The following is a 23095-nucleotide window of genomic DNA, read 5'->3' on the forward strand; positions in this document are numbered from 1 at the left end:
CACCTTGTCTCCTTATTCGAAAACCTGACTCTTCCTTTAGGCCGTGCACTGATTTTAGGAAGGTAAATGGTGTAACCAAACCAGATGTGTTTCCCTTGCCCCGAATGGAGGATTGTATTGACCAAGTAGGTTCAGCCAAGTATGTCAGTAAGTTTGACTTGCTGAAGGGTTACTGGCAAGTCCCCTTGTCTCCCCGGGCTCGGGAGATTAGTGCTTTCGTGACCCCTTCTGGACTGTATTCCTACGCGGTAATGCCATTTGGTCTGCGCAACGCCCCGGCCACCTTTCAAAGGCTCATGAATCAGGTGGTCTCTGGTCTTGCTGGTTGTGCGGTCTATTGGACGACGTGGTGGTTTTTAGTGACACCTGGGAGGACCATCTCCAACGGGTTAGAGCATTGTTGGAGAGGCTTGTGTGGGCTCAGCTAACAGTTAACTTGGCTAAGTGTGAGTTTGCAAAAGCAACAGTGACTTATTTGGGCAAGGTAGTTGGTCAGGGGGTGGTCCATCCAGTTGATGCTAAAGTTGTGGCTATCCAGCGGTTTCCAGTTCCTCTATAAGAAAGAGTTGATGCGGTTTCTGGGACTGGTAGGGTACTATCGGAGTTTCTGCCGTAACTTCTCTACCATCGTAGCCCCTCTGACAGACCTACTGAAAGCTAAAGCCAAGTTTGTTTGGTCTTCGGAGTGTCAATTGGCTTTTGATACTGTCAAGTCCCTCTGTGTGCTTGTCCAGTGCTGGCTGCCCCACAGTTTGATAAGCCTTTCATACTGCAGGTTGATGCCAGTAATGTAGGAGCAGGTGCGGTCCTCTTACAGGAGGAAAAATCTGGTGTCAACAAAACGGTCAGTTTTTTTTCCCGAAAGTTCAATTCCCACCAATTGAACTATTCTGTGATTGAAAAAGAGGCACTTGCCTTGATTTGGGCTCTGAGGCATTTTGAGGTGTACATAAATACGGGTGCTCCCGTGAAAGTGCACACTGATCATAACCCGTTAACCTTTTTACAGACCCTACAAAATCCAAACCAGCGTCTGATGAGGTGGGCCTTATATTTGCAGCCTTATCAGCTCGATATTTGTCACATCAAGGGCACGGAGAATGTTATGGCGGATGCCCTGTCTCGTGCTTTTTGAGTGGTATAGATTTTACTGTTTGTTAGTCTGCCCTGTCTGTTGTCTTAGGTACAAGGTAGCCGAAGCCTAAGGGAAGTTCTTCTGCAGGGTTAAGTACTGTCTTTTCAGGTGGTGACAGCATACCCTACCAACTTAAGGAATTTGGCCACAAGGTAACTGTAGCCACCTGAATCTGAATACTAATACAGTCGGTTTTTTTTGCTTAGGTTCCGGGGTCAGTTTTGGGTACGTTTTTTCGGATGACCTTGGTGGTCTCCGTTCTTATGGGTGGGGGTGTGACGACCCTGGCTGTGTCTTCTCTGCCTGCCTCTCTGTTGTCTCCTCCCTTTTGCAGGCAGTGGGTGGGCCAACTGCTGCTAAGTGGTGATCCAGCTCACCTGGACTGATCAGCTGTGAGGGCTATAAATGCTCCACAGTCTGGGCAGTCACTCTCTTGCTTGGCTCCCTCCAGGACTGCTTGGGTGTTCTGCTTTGGTTTGTTGTTTTGCCTGATCAATCATAAATTCCCTTTGTTCTAAAATCCATCCTGTGTGTTCTCCCTACTTTGTCTGATCCATGAGCTGGTTCATGACCACACACTCACACAGTCACTCTCACACTCACACTCACTCACACACACACACACACAACACACCACACACCACTCACACCGTGAGTTCTTTCACCGTGGGGGCGACGCGGCACAGCGTTGAGACGGGCGGAGGCAGCAGGCCGCGGACGCCCTCGCCGTGGGGGCGGAGCGGCACAGCGTTGAGACGGGCGGAGGCCGCAGACCGCGGACGCCCTCGCCGTGGGGGGGAGCGGCACAGCGTTGAGACGGGCGGAGCCGCAGGCCGCGGACGCCCTCGCCGTGGGGGCAGAGCGGCACAGCGTTGTTGAGACGGGCGGAGGCCGCAGGCCGCGGACGCCCTCGCCGTCGGGGCGTTGACGACCTGATTTTTCTATTGATTCTCCTAACAGGAGCAGCCGTTGATCAATAGTCTGAATATCAATGGCCTGTTTCAGCCTGTGAAGCTGTTAATGATGCTGTGAGAGGAAGGAAGGCCTCACTGATGCATTTAGTTCTAACTATATATTCAGCCGTATATGTAGAATACTTCATCTTTACTGCACCAGAGCTACGATGGCTGAACATCTCAGACGTGCTCCACAATCCCACTGTGATCCAGTTTATTTCTGATTCCTTCTTCATTGGATTGTGGTCAAAAATCCCGGACTGCTTTTGTGTCGTCTTTAGTCACGAGTCCGGTGCCGTTCTAGACCTTCACCCCCCCCCAGCATGGCCGTGATCAGCACTACAGTTAAAAACATAATTATTGGAATATCAGAAATGTCCTCTTGCCAACATGCAGATGCTGTTTCCTCTTGTATTGTGATTCACCATGAGATTGTTTTTAAGTCAAGGGCGACTCTGAAGATGCTTGTTTTTTAGAATACAGATTTATACTGATGATCACAGTTGTGTTATATGGTGCCTACAACATTTGCTCCACTAGATGGCAGCCTTTCCAGAGCTCTATGATTATTTAGCTGGCTGTGGAATAACATTCTAAACACCCCATAGTTCACGCTTGGACAATTCAAGACCCTTAAAAATGTATCTGAGTGAGAATTGACATTGCTTTTCTGATGTTGGATGTTAATTTTGTCTCTTGTCCGTTCTAAGCTCTCTGTCTCCTCTTGGGATCTATGTTACTGTTTACATCTGTGAGTTCTCATGATGATCATGAAGGATGAGGCCAACTTGGCTGAGTCGCTTTGGAAAAAGAGGTTTAATCTCACCAGGAAAATTAAAAATAAAGGACAAAGGTGTAGAAAAACAGCCAGTTTTCCTAGGATCACGTTGCTCTCTCCTGACAACCTGTGGAATCAGCAATAGAAAGATGAGGTTGGTTGGACAGACGGGACCTTCATGATGAACATCCAGCAGGTCTAGAACTCATATTCAGGCCGTGAGCTCAACCCTCGTGTTTCTTCAGACGGAAGCTTCTCCTGCGGTCGAACACAAATGCACCGAGGAACCGGGCGGGAACCCAGACCAATAAACCAAAGCCGGGGAACAGCGGTTCAGTGAATGTGGTTTTGAAGGTATAGAGGTGGACCGGGGTGTCGGTGGTGATTCTGTAGAAGGTCACAGTGCCAGCGGGGTAGTTCACATAGACGGCGACTCTCTGAGGATCAGTGGATGATAAGGGGAGGAGGGCTACCCTTTTGTTATCGTGGAGGACATAGTAACCTCTGGGAGAACACTCAAGGCTCCAAGACTGCTGATTCTCTCCAAACCAGCATTGGGGGCTCAGTCCATGTCTCCAGATCTTTTTGTATGCTACAGAAATGTCAACCCATCCTGTCCACTCCACCTCCCAGTAACAGCGACCAGTTAGGCTGTTGCTACACAGCAGCTGGGGACAGACATCAAACCTCTCTGGATGGGCTGGATATTGTTGGTCCTCGGCCACTGTCCTCATCACCCTGTTGTTGGACACTTGGATTGACCTGTGGACGGTGTTGGTGTCCACGCTGAGCTCACAGTGATCTAAAGGGAGAGAGGAGGAACCAGGAACCAGCTCATGAAACACAACTGAGTCCACTAACTGCTGCTTTTTCAGAGCGTGACGTGCTGACGCATCAAGTTGATCACTTACACTTCTTCAGACCACTCTTAAGTCTCTCTTTCCCACAATGGTCCAGTCTGGATTGGGAGAAGACACAGAGGAAATGAAATCCAAGGCAGGACAGAGGTTCAACAGATGCCACCTCAACCTTGAGCTCTACACTGTTCGTCCCTGACTTTGGGTCGGCCTGAACCGGTTTGCTCTTGATTCGGTTTGTGAACCTCAGAGCTGGATTTGTGACATCTCTCATATGCCAACGTCATGGAGGAGAACTTTGCCTATTTCTCTCTAAGGATTCCCTCACAGGCAGTGCTGCAGCCAGATGGTTGTGCTGGCATCACCTGATCTTTTTGTATCTCTGACGTGACCCTTTTATTCTCCCTTATGTGGGTTCTCGTACCCTGAAGGTCCAGGAAGCATCACATCTCTCTGCTCAGAGGTGGTTCAGATCTCACAATGTGCTGCTTGAACCAGCGAACGTCTGGAAGGTCTCCATGCTCATCAATAAATAGTATCAGGTCTTCATTTTAGGGAGGGTGTTTGCATCTACCTGAGAACCTCCAGGCTCAACTCTGGATCCTCCACAACAGCAGAGAGCAGCTTCGTTCCATCATCTCCAGGATGGTTGAAGCTCAGGTCCAGTTCTTTTAGATGGGTTGGGTTGGACCTCAACGCTGAGGCCAGAGAAGAACATCCTTCTGCTGTGATGAGACCAGCCCGATAACCTGCATGCAAGCACATCCACCACACACACGACACACACGCACACACACACAAACACACATTGCTCACTAATTAACAGCTCATTTATGCAAAGTTCTGGGTCGTGTGTCGGGGCCTGGACCTGACTGGGGAGCGAAGCACAGGAACCAGAACCAGACTAAGTCATTTTAAAAGCTGTGGGAGTGAACAGTGGTCGGCTGGTCGGCATTTTTGGTAAAGATATTTCTTCTTTTGGAAGATAACCAACATTTCAAGCTGCCATTTAGAAAACTGATGATGCTGATAAGGAGCACTAACCTGAGGATCTCCAGCCGGCAGCTTGGACTCTTCAGACCAACAGAGAGCTCGTTCAGCCCTGAATCCCTCAGGACATTGTTACTCAGGTCCAGCTCTAGCAGACTAGAGGAGGAGGCGCTGAGGACAGGGGACAGAGCTTCACAACTCCTCTCCCTCAGATTGCAGTGACTCAACCTGAAAAAAGAAAAGAAGAAGAAAGCAGGAAATCCTTCTGGTTCTCTCCTGCACAATCAGGGACGCAGGCTTATTTCTTTAGTTGACCTTTATGAGGACGGAAGGTGCAATGATACGGAATGAAATCAGTTCTTGGAGTAACTACTGCGACTGCCTAAAACGCTGCCAGATGTGATGCGTGTTGCTGAACACCTGCAGACACCTGCAGAACACCTGCAGACACCTGCAGAACATTGCTGAACACCTGCAGAACACCTGCAGAACACCTGCAGACACCTGCAGACACTGCAGACACCTGCAGAACCCTGCAGACACCTGCAGACACCTGCAGAACCCTGTAGACACCTGCAGACACCTGCAGACACCTGCAGACACTGCAGACACCTGCAGAACACCTGCACACCTGTGACACATGCAGAACACCTGCAGAACACCTGCAGACATCTGCAGAACACCTGCAGACACCTGCAGACACCTGCAGAACACCTGCAGACACCTGCAGAACACCTGCAGACACCTGCCAGACACATGCAGAACACCTGCAGAACACCTGCACGCAGAACATCTGCAGAACACCTGCAGACACCTGCAGAACACCTGCAGACACCTGCAGAACACCTGCAGACACATGCAGACACCTGCAGACATCTGCAGAACACCTGCAGAACACCTGCAGACACCTGCAGACACCTGCAGAACACCTGCAGACATCTGCAGACACATGCAGCAGAACACCTGCAGACACCTGCAGAACACCTGCAGACACATGCAGACACCTGCAGACACCTGCAGACACCTGCAGAACACCTGCAGAAAACCTGCAGACACCTGCAGAACACTTACATGGCTTTTCTGCAGGCTGTGACCACTGGCAGCAGCCTCAGAAGAACCCACTCTGAAGCAGAGTATTTCTTCAGGTCAAACATCTCCAGGTCTTGTCCTGAGGACAGTAATATGAAGCCAAGAGCTGACCACTGAGCAGGGGAGAAATTTCTGTTGTCATCTTCCAGATCTGAGGTTCTGTTGAACCTCCTGGACCAGTGAACTATCGTTCAGCTCGTTCAGACAGTGGAACAGGTTGATGATTCTCTCTGAGGACAGATTCTCTCCAATCTTCTCCTTGATGTAGCCAATGATTTCCTGATTGGGCTCTGAGCTGCCTTCACCGTTAATTAGACCTCGTAGAAGAGCCTGATTGGTCGGCAGAGAAAGACCCAAAAGGAACCGCAGGAACAGGTCCAGGTGTCCTTTCATTTTGCAAGGCCTCGTCCACCGCACACTGGTAAAAAACAGCCTGTTTGATTTTGGTGTTGAACAGTTTAGAGCCTAAATAACGTAATAAGGTTGTTTTTTCTGACAGTATGTTGGTGCCAAACTTGGTGAATGTCAAATGTGCATGAAGAGCAGCGAGAAACTCCTGAACACTCAGATGGACAAAGCAGAACACCTCCTCCTTGAACAGTCCTCGCTCCCTTCTGAACATCTGCGTGAACACTCCTGAGTAGGCATCAGCCGACCTGACGGTGATGTCACAGTCTCTTAGATCGGACTCGTAGAAGATCACATTGCCTTTCTGCAGTTGTTTAAATGCCAGCTTTGCCAGAATTGGAATCATCTCACAGCTCTCTGGACTCCATTGTGGAGCTTTCCCGTCTCCTCTCTTGTTTTTTGGTGTGGACTGAACAACCAGGAAGTAGATGTACATCGCTGTGAGAGTCTTGGGCAGCTCTTCTCGCATCTTCAACATATCCTCAAAAACCTTTGCAGTGACCCAGCAGAAGATTGGGATGTGACACATGATATGGGGCTTCGAGATGCCTTGATGTGTGAGATGATCCTGCACGCCTGCTCCTCCTCCTTGAACTTCCTCCTAAAGTACTCTTCCTTCTGCTCGTCAGTAAACCCTCGCACCTCTGTCCTCATGTCCACAAAATCCAGATGGATCTGATTGGCTGCCGCGGGCCTCGTGGTTATCCAGAGTCGAGCGGAGGGGAGAAGACTTCTGTTAATGAGGTTTGTGAGCAGGACCTCCACCGAGCACGGTGCCTTCACATCTATATCCGCCTCCTGGAATTCATTGGTTCTGGTGTCCATTTCTAGTCGGCTCTCATCCCCCATCCAAGATAAACAGAAGCTTGAATTTACAATTGTCAAAATTGGCGTCTCCTGATGACTGCAGAGCTGTAAAGATGCTGTTAAGAGCCTCTATTTGAATGGCCCTGGGCTCTTGGATGCACTTATGAGTGAGTTCAGCCAAGGATCGGCGTGTCCCCCTCAACAGGTTCAGCTGGCGAAAGGTGAACGGCAATATGAGATGCACGTCTTGATTGGCTCGTTGTTCTGCCCAGTCCAACACAAACTTGCAGATTAGAAAGGTTTCCGTTGGTCAGAACAGTTCTTATGGGTTTATATTTCCCACCTGGAGGTGTAAACAGGTCACTGGGACTAATGGGTTGTTCTGTGCTGAAGGGTTCCCAACCATGTCAATCTGAGTGACCTCGTGCTGAGCATTGATGTGTATGTCGCCACCGGTGGTGACGTACAGCTGTGTGTAGACGTCGTCCAGCCGTTGCTCGTCTACCTTCTCATCGCAGCCTTCCTGCACACACATAAACTTGCTCCTCAGGTTTGACTGAAGCTTTGATTGATAAGAGCCGATGGGGACGTGTTCACATGTGGGACCTTAAAGCAAAATATACATGCATGTGTTAGTCGATATATTCAGCAGATATGAATATATATATATTTATTCCAGAGTGCTTTGAGCTGATGTTTTACAGTTTATATTCTTCTCAGGTCCAGTTGGGCTTCACATTTCAAGAAGACAAGAACAGCATCACTGGAGTAAAACAATCCCAAAAACTTAAGTAAAGAACTCAGAAGAGCTTTTAAAGCAGGTACGACTGGAATTCTTTCAGACTGACGCTGCAGCAATTTGCTGTTGATGCTGCTGTTGAGATCTGACGCTCAAAGTTTCAGACTGGATCAAGTTTCACTGATTCCAGATCAGGAAAAACAATGAAAGTGGTGGCGGGTCTCAGCAGGTCCGAAGGGTTGATCATGAGTTCTGAACTTGATAGGAGACAAACCTCCATTCCAAGAAAAGACGGTGCAGCTTCATCTGGAAGGATGGGTTAACCCTAACCCTAAGCATGCCTCCTCAGTCAGACCACTTCCTGTGTGTCTTGGTAACAGTTAACTCTAAATTTATGACATTTTCATGACGTTAGTGGTTATGATGGTGCTTGGCTGCAGGCGGTGAAAACATCTCACGGCAGCACTTTGAAGCTCTCATCCATGCCTTTATTACACCTCCATCCATGCCTTTATTACACCTCTATCCATGCCTTTATTACACCTCCATCCATGCCTTTATTACACCTCTAACGATGCCTTTATTACACCTCTATCCATGCCTTTATTACACCTCTATCCATGCCTTTATTACACCTCTATCCATGCCTTAATTACACATCAATGCCTACACCTCCATCCTTGCCTTTATTACACCTCTATCCTGCCTTAATTACACCTCATCCATCTTTATTACACCTCTATTATGCCTTATTACACTCTATCCATGCCTTAATTACACCTCATCCATTCCTTATTACACCTCTATCATGCCTTTATTAACCTCTATCCATGCCTTTATTACACCTCCATCCATGCCTTTATTACACGTCTATCCATGCATTTATTACACCTCTATCATGCCTTTATTAACCCCATCCATGCCTTTATTACCCCTGTATCCATGCCTTTATTACACCTCTATCCATGCCTTTATTACACCTCTATCCATGCCTTTATTAACCCTCCATCCATGCCTTTATTACCCCTGTATCCATGCCTTTATTACACCTCTATCCATGCCTTTATTACACCTCTATCCATTCCTTTATTACACCTCTATCCATGCCTTTATTAAACCTCTATCCATGCCTTTATAACACCTCTATCCATGCCTTTTTTACACCTCTATCCATGCCTTAATTACACCTCCATCCATGCCTTTATTACATCTCCATCCATGCCTTAATTACACCTCTATCCATGCCTTTATTACACCTCTATCCATGCCTTATCACACCTCTATCAATGCCTATTACCCCTGTATCCATGCCTTTATTACACCTCTATCCATGCCTTAATTACACCTCTATCCATGCCTTTATTACACCTCTATCCATGCCTTTATTACACCTCTATCCATGCCTTTATTACACCTCTATCCATGCCTTTATAACACCTCTATCATGCCTTTATTACACCTCTATCCATGCCTTTATTACACCTCTATGCATGCCTTTATTACACCTCTATCATGCCTTTATTACACCTCTATCCATGCCTTTATAACACCTCTATCCATGCCTTTATTACACCTCTATCCATGCCTTATTATACCTCTATCATGCCTTTATTACACCTCTATCCATGCCTTTATTACACCTCTATCCATGCCTTTATTACACCTCTATCCATGCCTTTATAACACTCTATCATCCCTTTATTACACCTCTATCCATGCCTTTATTACACCTCTATCCATGCCTTTATTACACCTCTATCATGCCTTTATAACACCTCTATCCATGCCTTTATAACACCTCTATCCATGCCTTTATTACACCTCTATCCATGCCTTTATAACACCTCTATCATGCCTTTATTACACCTCTATCCATGCCTTTATTACACCTCTATCCATGCCTTTATAACACCTCTATCATGCCTTTATAACACCTCTATCCATGCCTTTATTACACCTCTATCATGCCTTTATTACACCTCTATCCATGCCTTTATTACACCTCCATCCATGCCTTTATTACACCTCTATCCATGCCTTTATCACACCTCCATCCATGCCTTTATCACACCTCTATCAATGCCTTTATTACACCTCTATCATGCCTTTATTACACCTCTATCATGCCTTTATTACACCTCTATCCATGCCTTTATTACACCTCTATCCATGCCTTATAAAACACTCTATCCATGCCTTTATTACACCTCTATCAGCTGGATTACTGTAAAGCACCATTAACGTGCCCCGCCCGTCTGTAGTCTCCTGCCCGTTCCCATATTCTCAGCCTCAGGGCGGCTGATCGGCTCCCGGAGGCACCAGAATCTCAGCAGAACCACCTGGAGTGCTGCTCCTAAATCATGAAGCCATCTGCCATCGGACGTTAGACAGCCCCCTTTACTCCACATCTTTAAAAGCCATCTCAAAATGCACCTTTTTCCGGCTATGAGACTTTGATCCTGCTTTTATTGTTTGTGTTTGTTTTTTCCGTGTTCATTTGTACCTATTTTTATCTGAGCTACTTTATAATTGTCATGATTGCTTTTAAAGTGCTTTATGAATATCATCATTAAACAACTCTGGATGTTTTACCCGACGTGTTTTGAGCTTTCTGTTCTCCGTTCAACACTTTATTCTCAATGTTAGTGTTAGTTATTATTTGATAACGCCCTTACCCTATTGATTACGGTACCTTTATTTTGTTGTATCATACAATGTTTATGTCACCTGTAGGATGTGACGACGTTGCTCCTTGTATGTTCCGGTTAAGAGCGCGGGAAGCTGAGTAGTTCCTGTTCCTATAATAAAGATTATACCACCTGGCTAAAGTCACTGAAGGGATTCGCTTGCTTATGCTCCACTACGCATAGATGCTGTGCAGCTGAAGAGAATTAGTTTATCTTGTTAGCATCTTTTATCTTATTAGCATGTGTTTATAATGTTATGTTTTATATGTTGTTTATGTTACAGTTAGTTTAGAAGTTAGGAATACTATATAATCTTTAGTAGGAATACACATAAGCAAGTCAGTTGACCCTTCTTTGACATGAATACTGCTTAGACCAGGGGTGGGCAAACATTTTGATTCGTGGGCCACAATGGGTTCTAACATTTGACAAAGGGGCCGGACCAGGAGCAGATGGATGGATGGAGTGCTTTGGTAACCTCACCTCATTGGAGAAAAAATACACATCTTGGGATATGGAGAAAACATGTGCTTTAATTTCAAATGAAAAAGAAGAGAAGCATTACAACAAAATATCTGACTTTGGAATGATTCTTAAAACACTTAAAATCAAATGAATAAAATGTGCCTTTTAAAAAAAAATTATAACCATTTCTATTTTAAAGCACTAAAAGTTCTGTTATCCTTCAGGATATCACCATCACTCTCCTCCTGACTGTCTTTTTTCTAGTGGGAAAACACCAGAATTGCAGTGAAAATTTAACATTAACAAGGTTTATTCATTTAATTTTTCAAGTTTGGCGGGCCGGATTAAAATGTTTAACGGGCCGCGTGTGGCCCCCGGGCCGTAGTTTGCCCATGCCTGGCTTAGACAGTTGGAGCCAGGCAGACAGGAAATGGTAGGCCCTCATCGTAAAACATGACAGCATAATTTACTGGTGATTGATAAGTTCCTGGACAGGAATAAGACCTCTGACCTGGCCATCTGGGAAGATAATGGAGAAGAAGGACTGCACCAACACCAAATTAGGCAGGAAGAAGAAGATGAAGTCACCCAAGAAGAAGGACTGGATTGGACTGAATTAGCATCAATAATTACATATGTCTTTCTATATAAACTGGGCCAAGGGATAGATAGGTTGTCAGACTTCATGCCCTCACAATTGACTTTGGTTGCTAGGGTTATGAACTGGCCCAGAGCTCTGCAATATTTGTATCTTGAATTGATTCTGTTTGCTAAATACATTTTGAAATTGACATTTGTTGACTTGAAGTCTTCATTTAAAGAACACGCGGATTGGCAGTGACACACGAGAGGTACGGCGATCCAACACAGCAAAACTGACCACCTTGACAGTTTATGGGCCCAGGCTATGTTGGACACAAGGATAGCATTCGGAACTGTCGGAAGAAGTGAACAAGACGGAATAACACGGAGCTTCGGTGGACAACTTGGAGATAAGTGAGTCAAAACTCGAATGAAGTTTTCCCGATATATTACGCTGAAATGGCTAACAGAACCGCAACCCCAGCTCCGCAACTAGTTTTTGATGGCTTAGAAGAAAGATACGACCAATGGGAAACGAGGTTCTTGGGTCACCTGCACATTTTAAAATTAAAAGAGAGCCTTTTGTTATATGGTGGGACAAATGAGGAGCAAGCTGAAGACAGGAGGAAAAATGCTGACCGTTATGCTGAGTTAATCAGGCTAATAGACGATAAGAACCTGTCCATCATAAGACACGAAGCAGCTGATGATGGAGGGAAAGCCCTGAAAATATTGAGGGAACATTACTCCCAAAAAAGCAAACCAAGGATTATTATTCTATACACATCACTGACCAAGTTACAAATGAAAGATGGTGAGAATGTAACTGATTATATAATCAAGCGTTGAGACGGGCGGAGGCCGCAGACCGCGGACGCCCTCACCGTGGGGGCGGAGCGGCACAGCGTTGAGACGGGCGGAGGCTGCAGACCGCGGACGCCGTCACCGTGGGGGCGGAGCGGCACAGCGTTGAGACGGGTGGAGGCCGCAGACCGCGGACGCCCTCGCCGTGGGGGCGGAGCGGCACAGCGCTGAGACGGGTGGAGGCTGCAGGCCGCGGACGCCCTCGCCGTGGGGCGGAGCGGCACAGGGTTAGGGTTAGGGGCGTGGGGGCGGAGCGGCACAGCGTTGAGACGGGTGGAGGCCGCGGACGCCCTCGCCGTGGGGGCGGAGCGGCACAATGTTGAGACGGGTGGAGGCCGCGGACGCCCTCGCCGTGGGGGCGGAGCGGCACAGCGTTGAGACGGGTGGAGGCCGCGGACGCCGTCGCCGTGGGGGCGGAGCGGCACAGCGTTGAAACGGGTGGAGGCCGCAGCCGCGGACGCCATCGCCGTGGGGGCGGAGCGGCACAGCGTTGAGACGGGTGGAGGCCGCGGACGCCGTCGCCGTGGGGGCGGAGCGGCACAGCGTTGAAACGGGTGGGGCCGCAGTCCGCGGACGCCATCGCCGTGGGGGTGGAGCGGCACAGCGTTGAGACGGGTGGAGGCTGCAGTCCGCGGACGCCGTCGCCGTGGGGCGGAGCGGCACAGCGTTGAGGCGGGTGGCGGCCCAGCAGGCCGCGGACGCCGTCGCCGCGGGGGCGGAGCGGCACACCGTTGAGACAAAAATCCCGGACTGCTTTTGTGTCGTCTTTAGTCACGAGTCGGTGCTGTTCTAGACCTTCACCCCCCCCCCCCCCACCCCCAGCATGGCCGTGATCAGCACGACAGTTAAAAACATAAATATTGGAATATCAGAAATGTCCTCTTGACAACATGCAGATGCTGTTTCCTCTTGTATTGTGATTCATCATGAGATTATTTTTAAGTCGAGGGCGACTCTGAAGATGCTTGTTTTTTAGAATACAGATTTATACTGATGATCACAGTTGTGTTATATGGTGCCTACAACATTTGCTCCACTAGATGGCAGCCTTTCCAGAGCTCTATGATTATTTAGCTGGCTGTGGAATAACATTCTAAACACCCCATAGTTCACGCTTGGACAATTCAAGACCCTTAAAAATGTATCTGAGTGAGAATTGACATTGCTTTTCTGATGTTGGATGTTAATTTTGTCTCTTCTCCATTCTAAGCTCTCTGTCTCCTCTTGGGATCTATGTTACTGTTTACATCTGTGAGTTCTCATGGTGATCATGAAGGATGAGGCCAACTTGGCTGAGTCGCTTTGGAAAAAGAGGTTTAATCTCACCAGGAAAATTAAAAATAAAGGACAAAGGTGTAGAAAAACAGCCAGTTTTCCTAGGATCACGTTGCTCTCTCCTGACAACCTGTGGAATCAGCAATAGGAAAGATGAGGTTGGTTGGACAGACGGGACCTTCATGATGAACATCCAGCAGGTCTAGAACTCATATTCAGGCCGTGAGCTCAACCCTCGTGTTTCTTCAGACGGAAGCTTCTCCTGCGGTCGAACACAAATGCACCGAGGACCCGGGCGGGAACCCAGACCATAAACCAAAGCCGGGGAACAGCGGTTCAGTGAATGTGGTTTTGAAGGTATAGAGGTGGACCAGGGTGTCGGTGGTGATTCTGTAGAAGGTCACAGTGCCAGCGGGGTAGTTCACATAGACGGCGACTCTCCGAGGATCAGTGGATGATAAGGTGAGGAAGGCTACACTTATGTTATCGTGGAGGACATAGTAACCGCTGTCAGTACACTCAAGGCTCCAAGACTGCTGATTCCTTCCAAACCAGCTTTGGGGACCGCTTCCATGTCTCTGGATCTTTTTGTATGCCACAGAAATCCAAACCCGTCCTGTCCACTCCACCTCCCAGTAACAGCGACCAGTTAGGCTGTTGCTACACAGCAGCTGGGGACAGACCTCAAACCTCTCTGGATGGTCTGGATATGGTTGGTCCTTGGCCACTGTCCTCATCACCCTGTTGTTGGACACTTGGATTAACCTGTGGACGGTGTTGGTGTCCACGCTGAGCTCACAGTGATCTAAAGGGAGAGAGGAGGAACCAGGAACCAGCTCATGAAACACAACTGAGTCCACTAACTGCTGCTTTTTTCAGAGCGTGACGTGCTGACGCATCAAGTTGATCACTTACACTTCTTCAGACCACTCTTAAGTCTCTCTTTCCCACAATGGTCCAGTCTGGATTGGGAGAAGACACAGAGGAAATGAAATCCAAGGCTGGACAGAGGTTCAACAGATACCACCTCAACCTTGAGCTCTACACTGTTCGTCCCTGACTTTGGGTCTGCCTGAACCGGTTTGCTCTTGATTCGGTTTGTGAACCTCAGAGCTGGATTTGTGACATCTCTCCATATGCCAACGTCATGGAGGAGAACTTTGCCTATTTCTCTCTAAGGATTCCCTCACAGGCAGTGGCTGCAGCCAGATGGTTGTGATGGCATCACCTGATCTTTTTGTATCTCTGACGTGACCCTTTCATTCTCCCTTATGTGGGTTCATGTACCCTGAAGGTCCAGAAAGCATCACATCTCTCTGCTCAGAGGTGGTTCAGATCTCACAATGTGCTGCTTGAACCACCGAACGTCTGGAAGGTCTCCATGCTCATCAATAAATAGTATCAGGTCTTCATTTTAGGGAGGGTGTTTGCATCTACCTGAGAACCTCCAGGCTCAACTCTGGATCCTCCAGAACAGCAGAGAGCTGCTTCGTTCCATCATCTCCAGGATGGTTGAAGCTCAGGTCCAGTTCTTTTAGATGGGTTGGGTTGGACCTCAACGCTGAGGCCAGAGAAGAACATCCTTCTGCTGTGATGAGACAGCCCGATAACCTGCATGCAAGCACATCCACCACACACACACACACGCACACACACGCACGCACAACACACACATACATACACGCACACAAACACAGACACACACACACACACACAATCCTCACTAATTAACAGCTCATTTATGCAAAGTTCTGGGTCGTGTGTCGGGGCCTGGACCTGACTGGGGAGCGAAGCACAGGAACCAGAACCAGACTAAGTCATTTTAAAAGCTGTGGGAGTGAACAGTGGTCGGCTGGTCGGCATTTTTGGTAAAGATATTTCCTCTTTTTGAAGATAACCAACATTTCAAGCTGCCATTTAGAAAAACTGATGATGCTGATAAGGAGCACTAACCTGAGGATCTCCAGCCGGCAGTTTGGACTCTTCAGACCAACAAAGAGCTTGTTCAGCCCTGAATCCCTCAGGTCATTGTCCCTCAGGTCCAGCTCTAGCAGACTAGAGGAGGAGGCGCTGAGGACGGGGGACAGAGCTTCACAACTCCACTCCCTCAGATTGCAGTGACTCAACCTGAAAAAAGAAAAGAAGAAGAAAGCAGGAAATCCTTCTGGTTCTCTCCTGCACAATCAGGGACGCAGGCTTATTTCTTTAGTTGACCTTTATGAGGACGGAAGGTGCAATGATACGGAATGAAATCAGTTCTTGGAGTAACTACTGCGACTGTCTAAAAGGCTGCCAGATGTGATGCGTGTTGCTGAACACCTGCAGACACCTGCAGACACCTGCAGACACCTGCAGACACCTGCAGAACACCTGCAGACCCCTGTAGTCACCTGCAAAACACCTGCAGAACACGTGCAGAACACCTGCAGACACATGCAGACACCTGCAGACACATGCAGAACACCTGCAGACACCTGCAGAACATCTGCAGAACACGTGCAGACACCTGCAGACTGTGACCAGGTGTCTGCAGACACATGCAGACACCTGCAGAACACCTGCAGACACCTGCAGAACACCTGCAGACACATGCAGAACACCCGCAGACACCTGCAGACACACTGCAGAACACCTGCAGACACCTGCAGAACATCTGCAGAACACGTGCAGAACACCTGCAGACACCTGCAGACACATGCAGACACATGCAGACACCTGCAGACACCTGCAGAACACCTGCAGACACATGCAGCCACCTGCAGAACACCTGCAGACACATGCAGAACACCTGCAGACACCTGCAGACACCTGCAGACACATGCAGAACACCTGCAGACACCTGCAAAACACCTGCAGACACATGCAGAACACCTGCAGAACACCTGCAACACCATGCAGAACACCTGCAGAACATCTGCAGAACACGTGCAGAACACCTGCAGACCCTGCAGACACATGCACACATGCAACACCTGCAGACACCTGCAGACACACACCTGCAGACACCTGCAGACCATGCAGAACACCTGCAGACACATGCAGACACATGCAGAACACCTGCAGACACCTGCAGACACCTGCAGAACACCTGCAGACACCTGCAGAACACCTGCAGAACACCTCACCTGCGAACACTGCAGACACCTGCAAGCACCTGCAGAACATCTGCAGACACCTGCAGAACACCTGCAGACACTTGCAGACACCAGCAGAACATTTACAGGTCACCTGCAACAACACCTGCAGACACCTGCAGACACCAGCAGAACATTTACAGGTCACCTGCAAACCACCTGCAGACACCTGCAGACACTGCAGAACACCTGCAGACACCTGCAGACACCTGCAGACACCTGCAAAACACCTGCAGACACCTGCAGACACATGCAGAACATCTGCAGAACACCTGCAGACACATGCAGACACCTGCAGACACCTGCAGAACATCTGCAGACACCTGCAGAACACCTGCAAAACACCTGCAGACACCTGCAGACACCTGCAGAACACCTGCAGACACCTGCAGACACCTGCAAAACACCTACAGAACATCTGCAGACACCTGCAGAACACCTGCAGACACCATGCAGACACCTGCAGAACATCTGCAGAACACCTGCAGAACACCTGCAGACACCTGCAGAACATCTGCAGACACCTGCAGAACACCTGCAGACACCTACAGACACCTGCAGAACACTTACATGGCTTTTCTGCAGGCTGTGACCACTGGCAGCAGCCTCAGAAGAACCCACTCTGAAGCAAAATATTTCTTCAGGTCAAACATCTCCAGTCCTTGTCCTGAGGACAGTAATATGAAGCCAAGACCTGACCACTGAGCAGGGGAGAGACTTTTTTTGTTGTCTTCCAGATCTGAGGTTCTGTTGAACCTCCTGGACCAGTGAACTATCGTTCAGCTCGTTCAGACAGTGGAACACACACACACACACACACACACACACACACACACACACACACACCACACACACATCCACCACACACACACACACACCACACACCAGAACATTTCTCACTAATTAACAGCTCATTTATGCAAAGTTCTGGGTCGTGTGTCGGGGCCTGGACCTGACTGGGGAGCGAAGCACAGGAACCAGAACCAGACTAAGTCATTTTAAAAGCTGTGGGAGTGAACAGTGGTCGGCTGGTCGGCATTTTTGGTAAAGATATTTCCTCTTTTTGGAAGATAACCAACATTTCAAGCTGCCATTTAGAAAAACTGATGATGGTGATAAGGAGCACTAACCTGAGGATCTCCAGCCGGCAGTTTGGACTCTTCAGACCAACAGAGAGCTTGTTCAGCCCTGAATCCCTCAGGTCATTGTCACTCAGGTCCAGCTCTAGCAGACTAGAGGAGGAGGCGCTGAGGACGGGGGACAGAGCTTCACAACTCCTCTCCGTCAGATTGCAGTGACTCAACCTGAAAAAAGAAAAGAAGAAGAAAGCAGGAAATCCTTCTGGTTCTCTCCTGCACAATCAGGGACGCAGGCTTATTTCTTTAGTTGACCTTTATGAGGACGGAAGGTGCAATGATACGGAATGAAATCAGTTCTTGGAGTAACTACTGCGACTGCCTAAAACGCTGCCAGATGTGATGCGTGTTGCTGAACACCTGCAGACACCTGCAGACACCTGCAGAACACCTGCAGAACACCTGTAGACACCTGCAGAACACCTGCAGACACCTGCAGAACACCTGCAGACACCTGCAGACACCTGCAGACACCTGCAGAACACCTGCAGACACCTGCAGAACACCTGCAGACACCTGCAGACACCTGCAGAACACCTGCAGAACACCTGCAGACACCTGCAGAACACCTGCAGAACACCTGCAGACACCTGCAGAACACCTGCAGAACACCTGCAGCACCTGCAGAACACCTGCAGACACCTGCAGACACCTGCAGAACACCTGCAGAACACCTGCAGAACACCTGCAGACACCTGCAGAACACCTGCAGAACACCTGCAGACACCTGCAGAACACCTGCAGACACCTGCAGAACATTTACAGGTCACCTGCAGAACACCTGCAGCACACTGCAGACACATGCAGAACACCTGCAGAACACCTTCAGAACACTTACAGGGCTTTTCTGCAGGCTGTGACCACTGGCAGCAGCCTCAGAAGAACCCACTCTGAAGCAGAGTATTTCTTCAGGTCAAACATCTCCAGGTCTTGTCCTGAGGACAGTAATATGAAGCCAAGAGCTGACCACTGAGCAGAGGAGAGACTTTCTGTTGTCAATCTTCCAGATCTGAGGTTCTGTTGAACCTCCTGGACCAGTGAACTATCGTTCAGCTCGTTCAGACAGTGGAACAGGTGATGATTCTCTCTGAGGACAGATTCTCTCCAATCTTCTCCTTGATGTAGCCAATGATTTCCTGATTGGGCTCTGAGCTGCCTTCACCTTTAATTAGACCTCGTAGAAGAGCCTGATTGGTCGGCAGAGAAAGACCCAAAAGGAACCGCAGGAACAGGTCCAGGTGTCCTTTTTCACTTTGCAAGGCCTCGTCCACCGCACACTGGTAAAAAACAGTTTGTTTGATTTTGGTGTTGGACAGTTTAGAGCGTAAATAACGTAATAAGGTTGTTTTTTCTGACAGTATGTTGGTGCCAGACTTGGTGAATTTCAAATGTGCATGAGAGCGCGCGAGAAACTCCTGACACTCAGATGGACAAAGCAGAACACCTCCTCCTTGACAGTTCTCGCTCCCTTCTGAACATCTGCGTGAACACTCCTGAGTAGGCATCAGCCGACCTGACGGTGATGCCACAGTCTCTTAGATCGGACTCGTAGAAGATCACATTGCCTTTTTGCAGTTGTTCAAATGCCAGCTTTGCCAGAATTGGAATCATCTCACAGCTCTCTGGACTCCATTGTGGAGCTTTCCGTCTCCTCTCTTGTTTTTCAGTGTGGACTGAACAACCAGGAAGTCGATGTACATCGCTCATCAATCAATAGTATCAGGTCTTCATTTTAGGGAGGGTGTTTGCATCTACCTGAGAACCTCCAGGCTCAACTCTGGATCCTCCAGAACAGCAGAGAGCTGCTTCGTTCCATCATCTCCAGGATGGTTGAAGCTCAGGTCCAGTTCTTTTAGATGGGTTGGGTGGACCTCAACGCTGAGGCCAGAGAAGAACATCCTTCTGCTGTGATGAGACAGCACGAGAAACCTGCATGCAAGCACATCACCACACCACACACACAACCCGCACACACACGCACGCACACACAACACACATACATACACGCACACAAACACACACACACACACACACACACAAACACACACACACACCACACATTGCTCACTAATTAACAGCTCATTTATGCAAAGTTCTGGGTCGTGTGTCGGGGCCTGGACCTGACTGGGGAGCGAAGCACAGGAACCAGAACCAGACTAAGTCATTTTAAAAGCTGGGGAGTGAACAGTGGTCGGCTGGTCGGCATGTTGGTAAAGATATTTCCTCTTTTGGAAGATAACCAACATTTCAAGCTGCCATTTAGAAAAACTGATGATGCTGATAAGGAGCACTAACCTGAGGATCTCCAGCCGGCAGTTTGGACTCTTCAGACCAACAGAGAGCTTGTTCAGCCCTGAATCCCTCAGGTCATTGTCACTCAGGTCCAGCTCTAGCAGACTAGAGGAGGAGGCGCTGAGGACGGGGGAAAGAGCTTCACAACTCCACTCCCTCAGATTGCAGTGACTCAACCTGAAAAAAGAAAGAAAGAAGAAAGCAGGAAATCCTTCTGGTTCTCTCCTGCACAATCAGGGACGCAGGCTTATTTCTTTAGTTGACCTTTATGAGGACGGAAGGTGCAATGATACGGAATGAAATCAGTTCTTGGAGTAACTACTGCGACTGCCTAAAACGCTGCCAGATGATGCGTGTTGCTGAACACCTGTAGACCACCTGCAGACACCTGCAGAACACCTGCAGAACACCTGTAGACACCTGCAGAAAACCTGCAGACACCTGCAGACACCTGCAGAACACCTGTAGACACCTGCAGAACACCTGCAGAAAACAACCTGCAGACACCTGCAGACACCTGCAGAACACCTGCAGACACCTGCAGACACCTGCAGAACACCTGCAGAACACCTGCAGACACCTGCAGAGAACACCTGCAGAAACCTGCAGAACACCTGTAGACACCTGCAGACACCTGCAAGAACACCTGAAGACACCTGCAGACACCTGCAGAACACCTGCAGACACCTGCAGACACATGCGAACACCTGCAGAACACCTGCAGAACACCTGCAGACACCTGCAGACACCTGCAGAACAACTGCAGAACACCTGCAGACACCTGCAGAACACCTGCAGACACCTGCAGACACCTGCAGACACCTGCAGAACACTGCAGAACACCTGCAGACACCTGCAGACACACTGCAGAACACCTGCAGACACCTGCAGACAGCTGCAGAACCTGTAGACACCTGCAGACACCTGCAGACACCTGCAGAAACCTGCAGACACCTGCAGAACACCTGCAGAACACCTGCAGAACACCTGTAGACACCTGCAGAACACCTACAGTCACCTGCAGAACACCTGCAGAACCCTGCAGACATCTGCAAAACACCTGCAGACACCTGCAGACACCTGCAGACACCTGCAGTCACCTGCAGACACCTGCAGACACCTGCAGACACCTGCAGAACATCTGCAGAACACCTTCAGAACACTTACAGGGCTTTTCTGCAGGCTGTGACCACTGGCAGCAGCCTCAGAAGAACCCTCTCTGAAGCAGAGTATTTCTTCAGGTCAAACATCTCCAGGTCTTGTCCTGAGGACAGTAATATGAAGCCAAGAGCTGACCACTGAGCAGGGGAGAGCCAGTATGTTCTCAATCTTCCGGATCTGAGGTTCTGTTGAACCTCCTGGACCAGTGAACTATCGTTCAGCCGTTCAGACAGTGGAACAGGTTGATGATCTCTCTGAGGACAGATTCTCTCCAATCTTCCTCTTGATGTAGCCAATGATTTCCTGATTGGGCTCTGAGCTACCTTCACCGTTAATTAGACCTCGTAGAAGAGCCTGATTGGTCGGCAGAGAAAGACCCAAAGGAACCGCAGGAACAGGTCCAGGTGTCCTTTTTCATTTTGCAAGGCCTCGTCCACCGCACACTGGTAAAAATCAGCCTGTTTGATTTTGGAGTTGGACAGTTTAGAGCGTAAATAACGAAAAAAGGTTGGTTTTTTTGACAGTATGTTGGTGCCAGACTTGGTGAATGTCAAATGTGCATGAAGAGCAGCGAGAAACTCCTGAACACTCAGATGGACAAAGCAGAACACCTCCTCCTTGAACAGTCCTCGCTCCCTTCTGAACATCTGCGTGAACACTCCTGAGTAGGCATCAGCCGACCTGACGGTGATGCCACAGTCTCTTAGATCGGACTCGTAGAAGATCACATTGCCTTTCTGCAGTTGTTTAAATGCCAGCTTTGCCAGAATTGGAATCATCTCACAGCTCTCTGGACTCCATTGTGGAGCTTTCCCGTCTCCTCTCTTGTTTTTCGGTGAGAACTGAACAACCAGGAAGTAGATGTACATCGCTGTGAGAGTCTTGGGCAGCTTCTTCTCGCATCTTCAACACATCCTCAAAAACCTTTGCAGTGACCCAGCAGAAGATTGGGATGTGACACATGATATGGAGGCTTCGAGATGCCTTGATGTGAGAGATGATCCTGCACGCCTGCTCCTCCTCCTTGAACTTCCTCCTAAAGTACTCTTCCTTCTGCTCGTCAGTAAACCCTCGCACCTCTGTCCTCATGTCCACAAAATCGGGATGGATCAGATTGGCTGCCGCGGGCCTCGTGGTTATCCAGAGTCGAGCGGAGGGGAGAAGACTTCTGTTAATGAGGTTTGTGAGCAGGACCTCCACCGAGCACGGTGCCTTCACATCTATATCCGCCTCCTGGAATTCATTGGTTCTGGTGTCCATTTCTAGTCGGCTCTCATCCAGCCCATCCAAGATAAACAGAAGCTTGAATTTACAATTGTCAAAATTGGCGTCTCCTGATGACTGCAGAGCTGTAAAGATGCTGTTAAGAGCCTCTATTTGAATGGCCCTGGACTCTTGGATGCACTCATGAGTGAGTTCAGCCAAGGATAGGCGTGTCCCCCCTCAACAGGTTCAGCTGGCGAAAGGTGAACGGCAATATGAGATGCACGTCTTGATTGGCTCGTTGTTCTGCCCAGTCCAACACAAACTTGCGGATTAGAAAGGTTTTGCCAACTCCTGCATTTCCGTTGGTCAGAACAGTTCTTATGGGTTTATCTTTCCCAGCTGGAGGTGTAAACAGGTCACTGGGACTAATGGGTTGTTCTGTGTCTGAAGGGTTCCCAACCATGTCAATCTGAGTGACCTCGTGCTGAGCATTGATGTGTATGTCGCCACCGTGGTGACGTACAGCTGTGTGTA

General features: G+C 48.8%; 3 protein-coding genes and 1 pseudogene across 3 annotated transcripts; all 4 read right to left on the reverse strand.

Annotated features, from left to right (window-relative positions):
- Nucleotides 1–2888: 2888 nt before the first annotated feature.
- LOC130526171 (neoverrucotoxin subunit alpha-like) lies at nucleotides 2889–4693 on the reverse strand. The gene is made up of 3 exons (XM_057033618.1): nucleotides 4301–4693; nucleotides 3781–3827; nucleotides 2889–3671 (listed from the first exon to the last, which is right to left on the reverse strand). Exons 1-3 carry the CDS (start codon nucleotides 4489–4491, stop codon nucleotides 3094–3096), a joined length of 816 nt encoding a protein of 271 aa, XP_056889598.1. The 5' UTR covers nucleotides 4492–4693; the 3' UTR covers nucleotides 2889–3093.
- Nucleotides 4694–5747: 1054 nt separating this feature from the next.
- LOC130525937 (protein NLRC3-like) lies at nucleotides 5748–7315 on the reverse strand (annotated as a pseudogene).
- A 3646-nt stretch (nucleotides 7316–10961) lies between these two features.
- On the reverse strand, nucleotides 10962–13116 carry LOC130526173 (translation initiation factor IF-2-like). Its single transcript, XM_057033620.1, has 2 exons — nucleotides 12378–13116; nucleotides 10962–11171 (listed from the first exon to the last, which is right to left on the reverse strand). The coding sequence occupies exons 1-2, from the start codon at nucleotides 12819–12821 to the stop codon at nucleotides 11100–11102; spliced, it is 516 nt and encodes a 171-aa protein (XP_056889600.1). The 5' UTR covers nucleotides 12822–13116; the 3' UTR covers nucleotides 10962–11099.
- Nucleotides 13117–13654: 538 nt separating this feature from the next.
- LOC130525938 (ribonuclease inhibitor-like) lies at nucleotides 13655–22764 on the reverse strand. The gene is made up of 7 exons (XM_057033252.1): nucleotides 22761–22764; nucleotides 20198–20369; nucleotides 17897–18070; nucleotides 15586–15759; nucleotides 15070–15243; nucleotides 14548–14594; nucleotides 13655–14437 (listed from the first exon to the last, which is right to left on the reverse strand). Exons 1-7 carry the CDS (start codon nucleotides 22762–22764, stop codon nucleotides 13878–13880), a joined length of 1305 nt encoding a protein of 434 aa, XP_056889232.1. The 3' UTR covers nucleotides 13655–13877.
- Nucleotides 22765–23095: the final 331 nt, after the last annotated feature.

This window comes from Takifugu flavidus, chromosome 5, assembly GCF_003711565.1.
Source record: "Takifugu flavidus isolate HTHZ2018 chromosome 5, ASM371156v2, whole genome shotgun sequence".
NCBI classification, from domain to species: Eukaryota; Metazoa; Chordata; class Actinopteri; order Tetraodontiformes; family Tetraodontidae; genus Takifugu; species Takifugu flavidus.

Coding starts and splice junctions, on each gene's coding strand:
- LOC130525938 (XM_057033252.1), bottom strand. Junction 18,071..20,197: donor TGCCGGCTGGAGATCCTCAG/GTTAGTGCTCCT, acceptor TTCTTTTTTCAG/GTTGAGTCACTGCAATCTGA. Junction 15,760..17,896: donor TGCCGGCTGGAGATCCTCAG/GTTAGTGCTCCT, acceptor TTCTTTTTTCAG/GTTGAGTCACTGCAATCTGA.
- LOC130526173 (XM_057033620.1), bottom strand. CDS start 12,821: ATGGCGTCCGCGGCTGCGGCCTCCACCCGTTTCAACGCTGTGCCGCTC. Junction 11,172..12,377: donor TGTGCCGCTCCGCCCCCACG/GTGAGGGCGTCC, acceptor TTTTCCCACTAG/AAAAAAGACAGTCAGGAGGA.
- LOC130526171 (XM_057033618.1), bottom strand. CDS start 4,491: ATGTGCTTGCATGCAGGTTATCGGGCTGGTCTCATCACAGCAGAAGGA. Junction 3,828..4,300: donor TTGAGCCTGGAGGTTCTCAG/GTAGATGCAAAC, acceptor CTCCCAATCCAG/ACTGGACCATTGTGGGAAAG. Junction 3,672..3,780: donor TAAGAGTGGTCTGAAGAAGT/GTAAGTGATCAA, acceptor CTCTCCCTTTAG/ATCACTGTGAGCTCAGCGTG.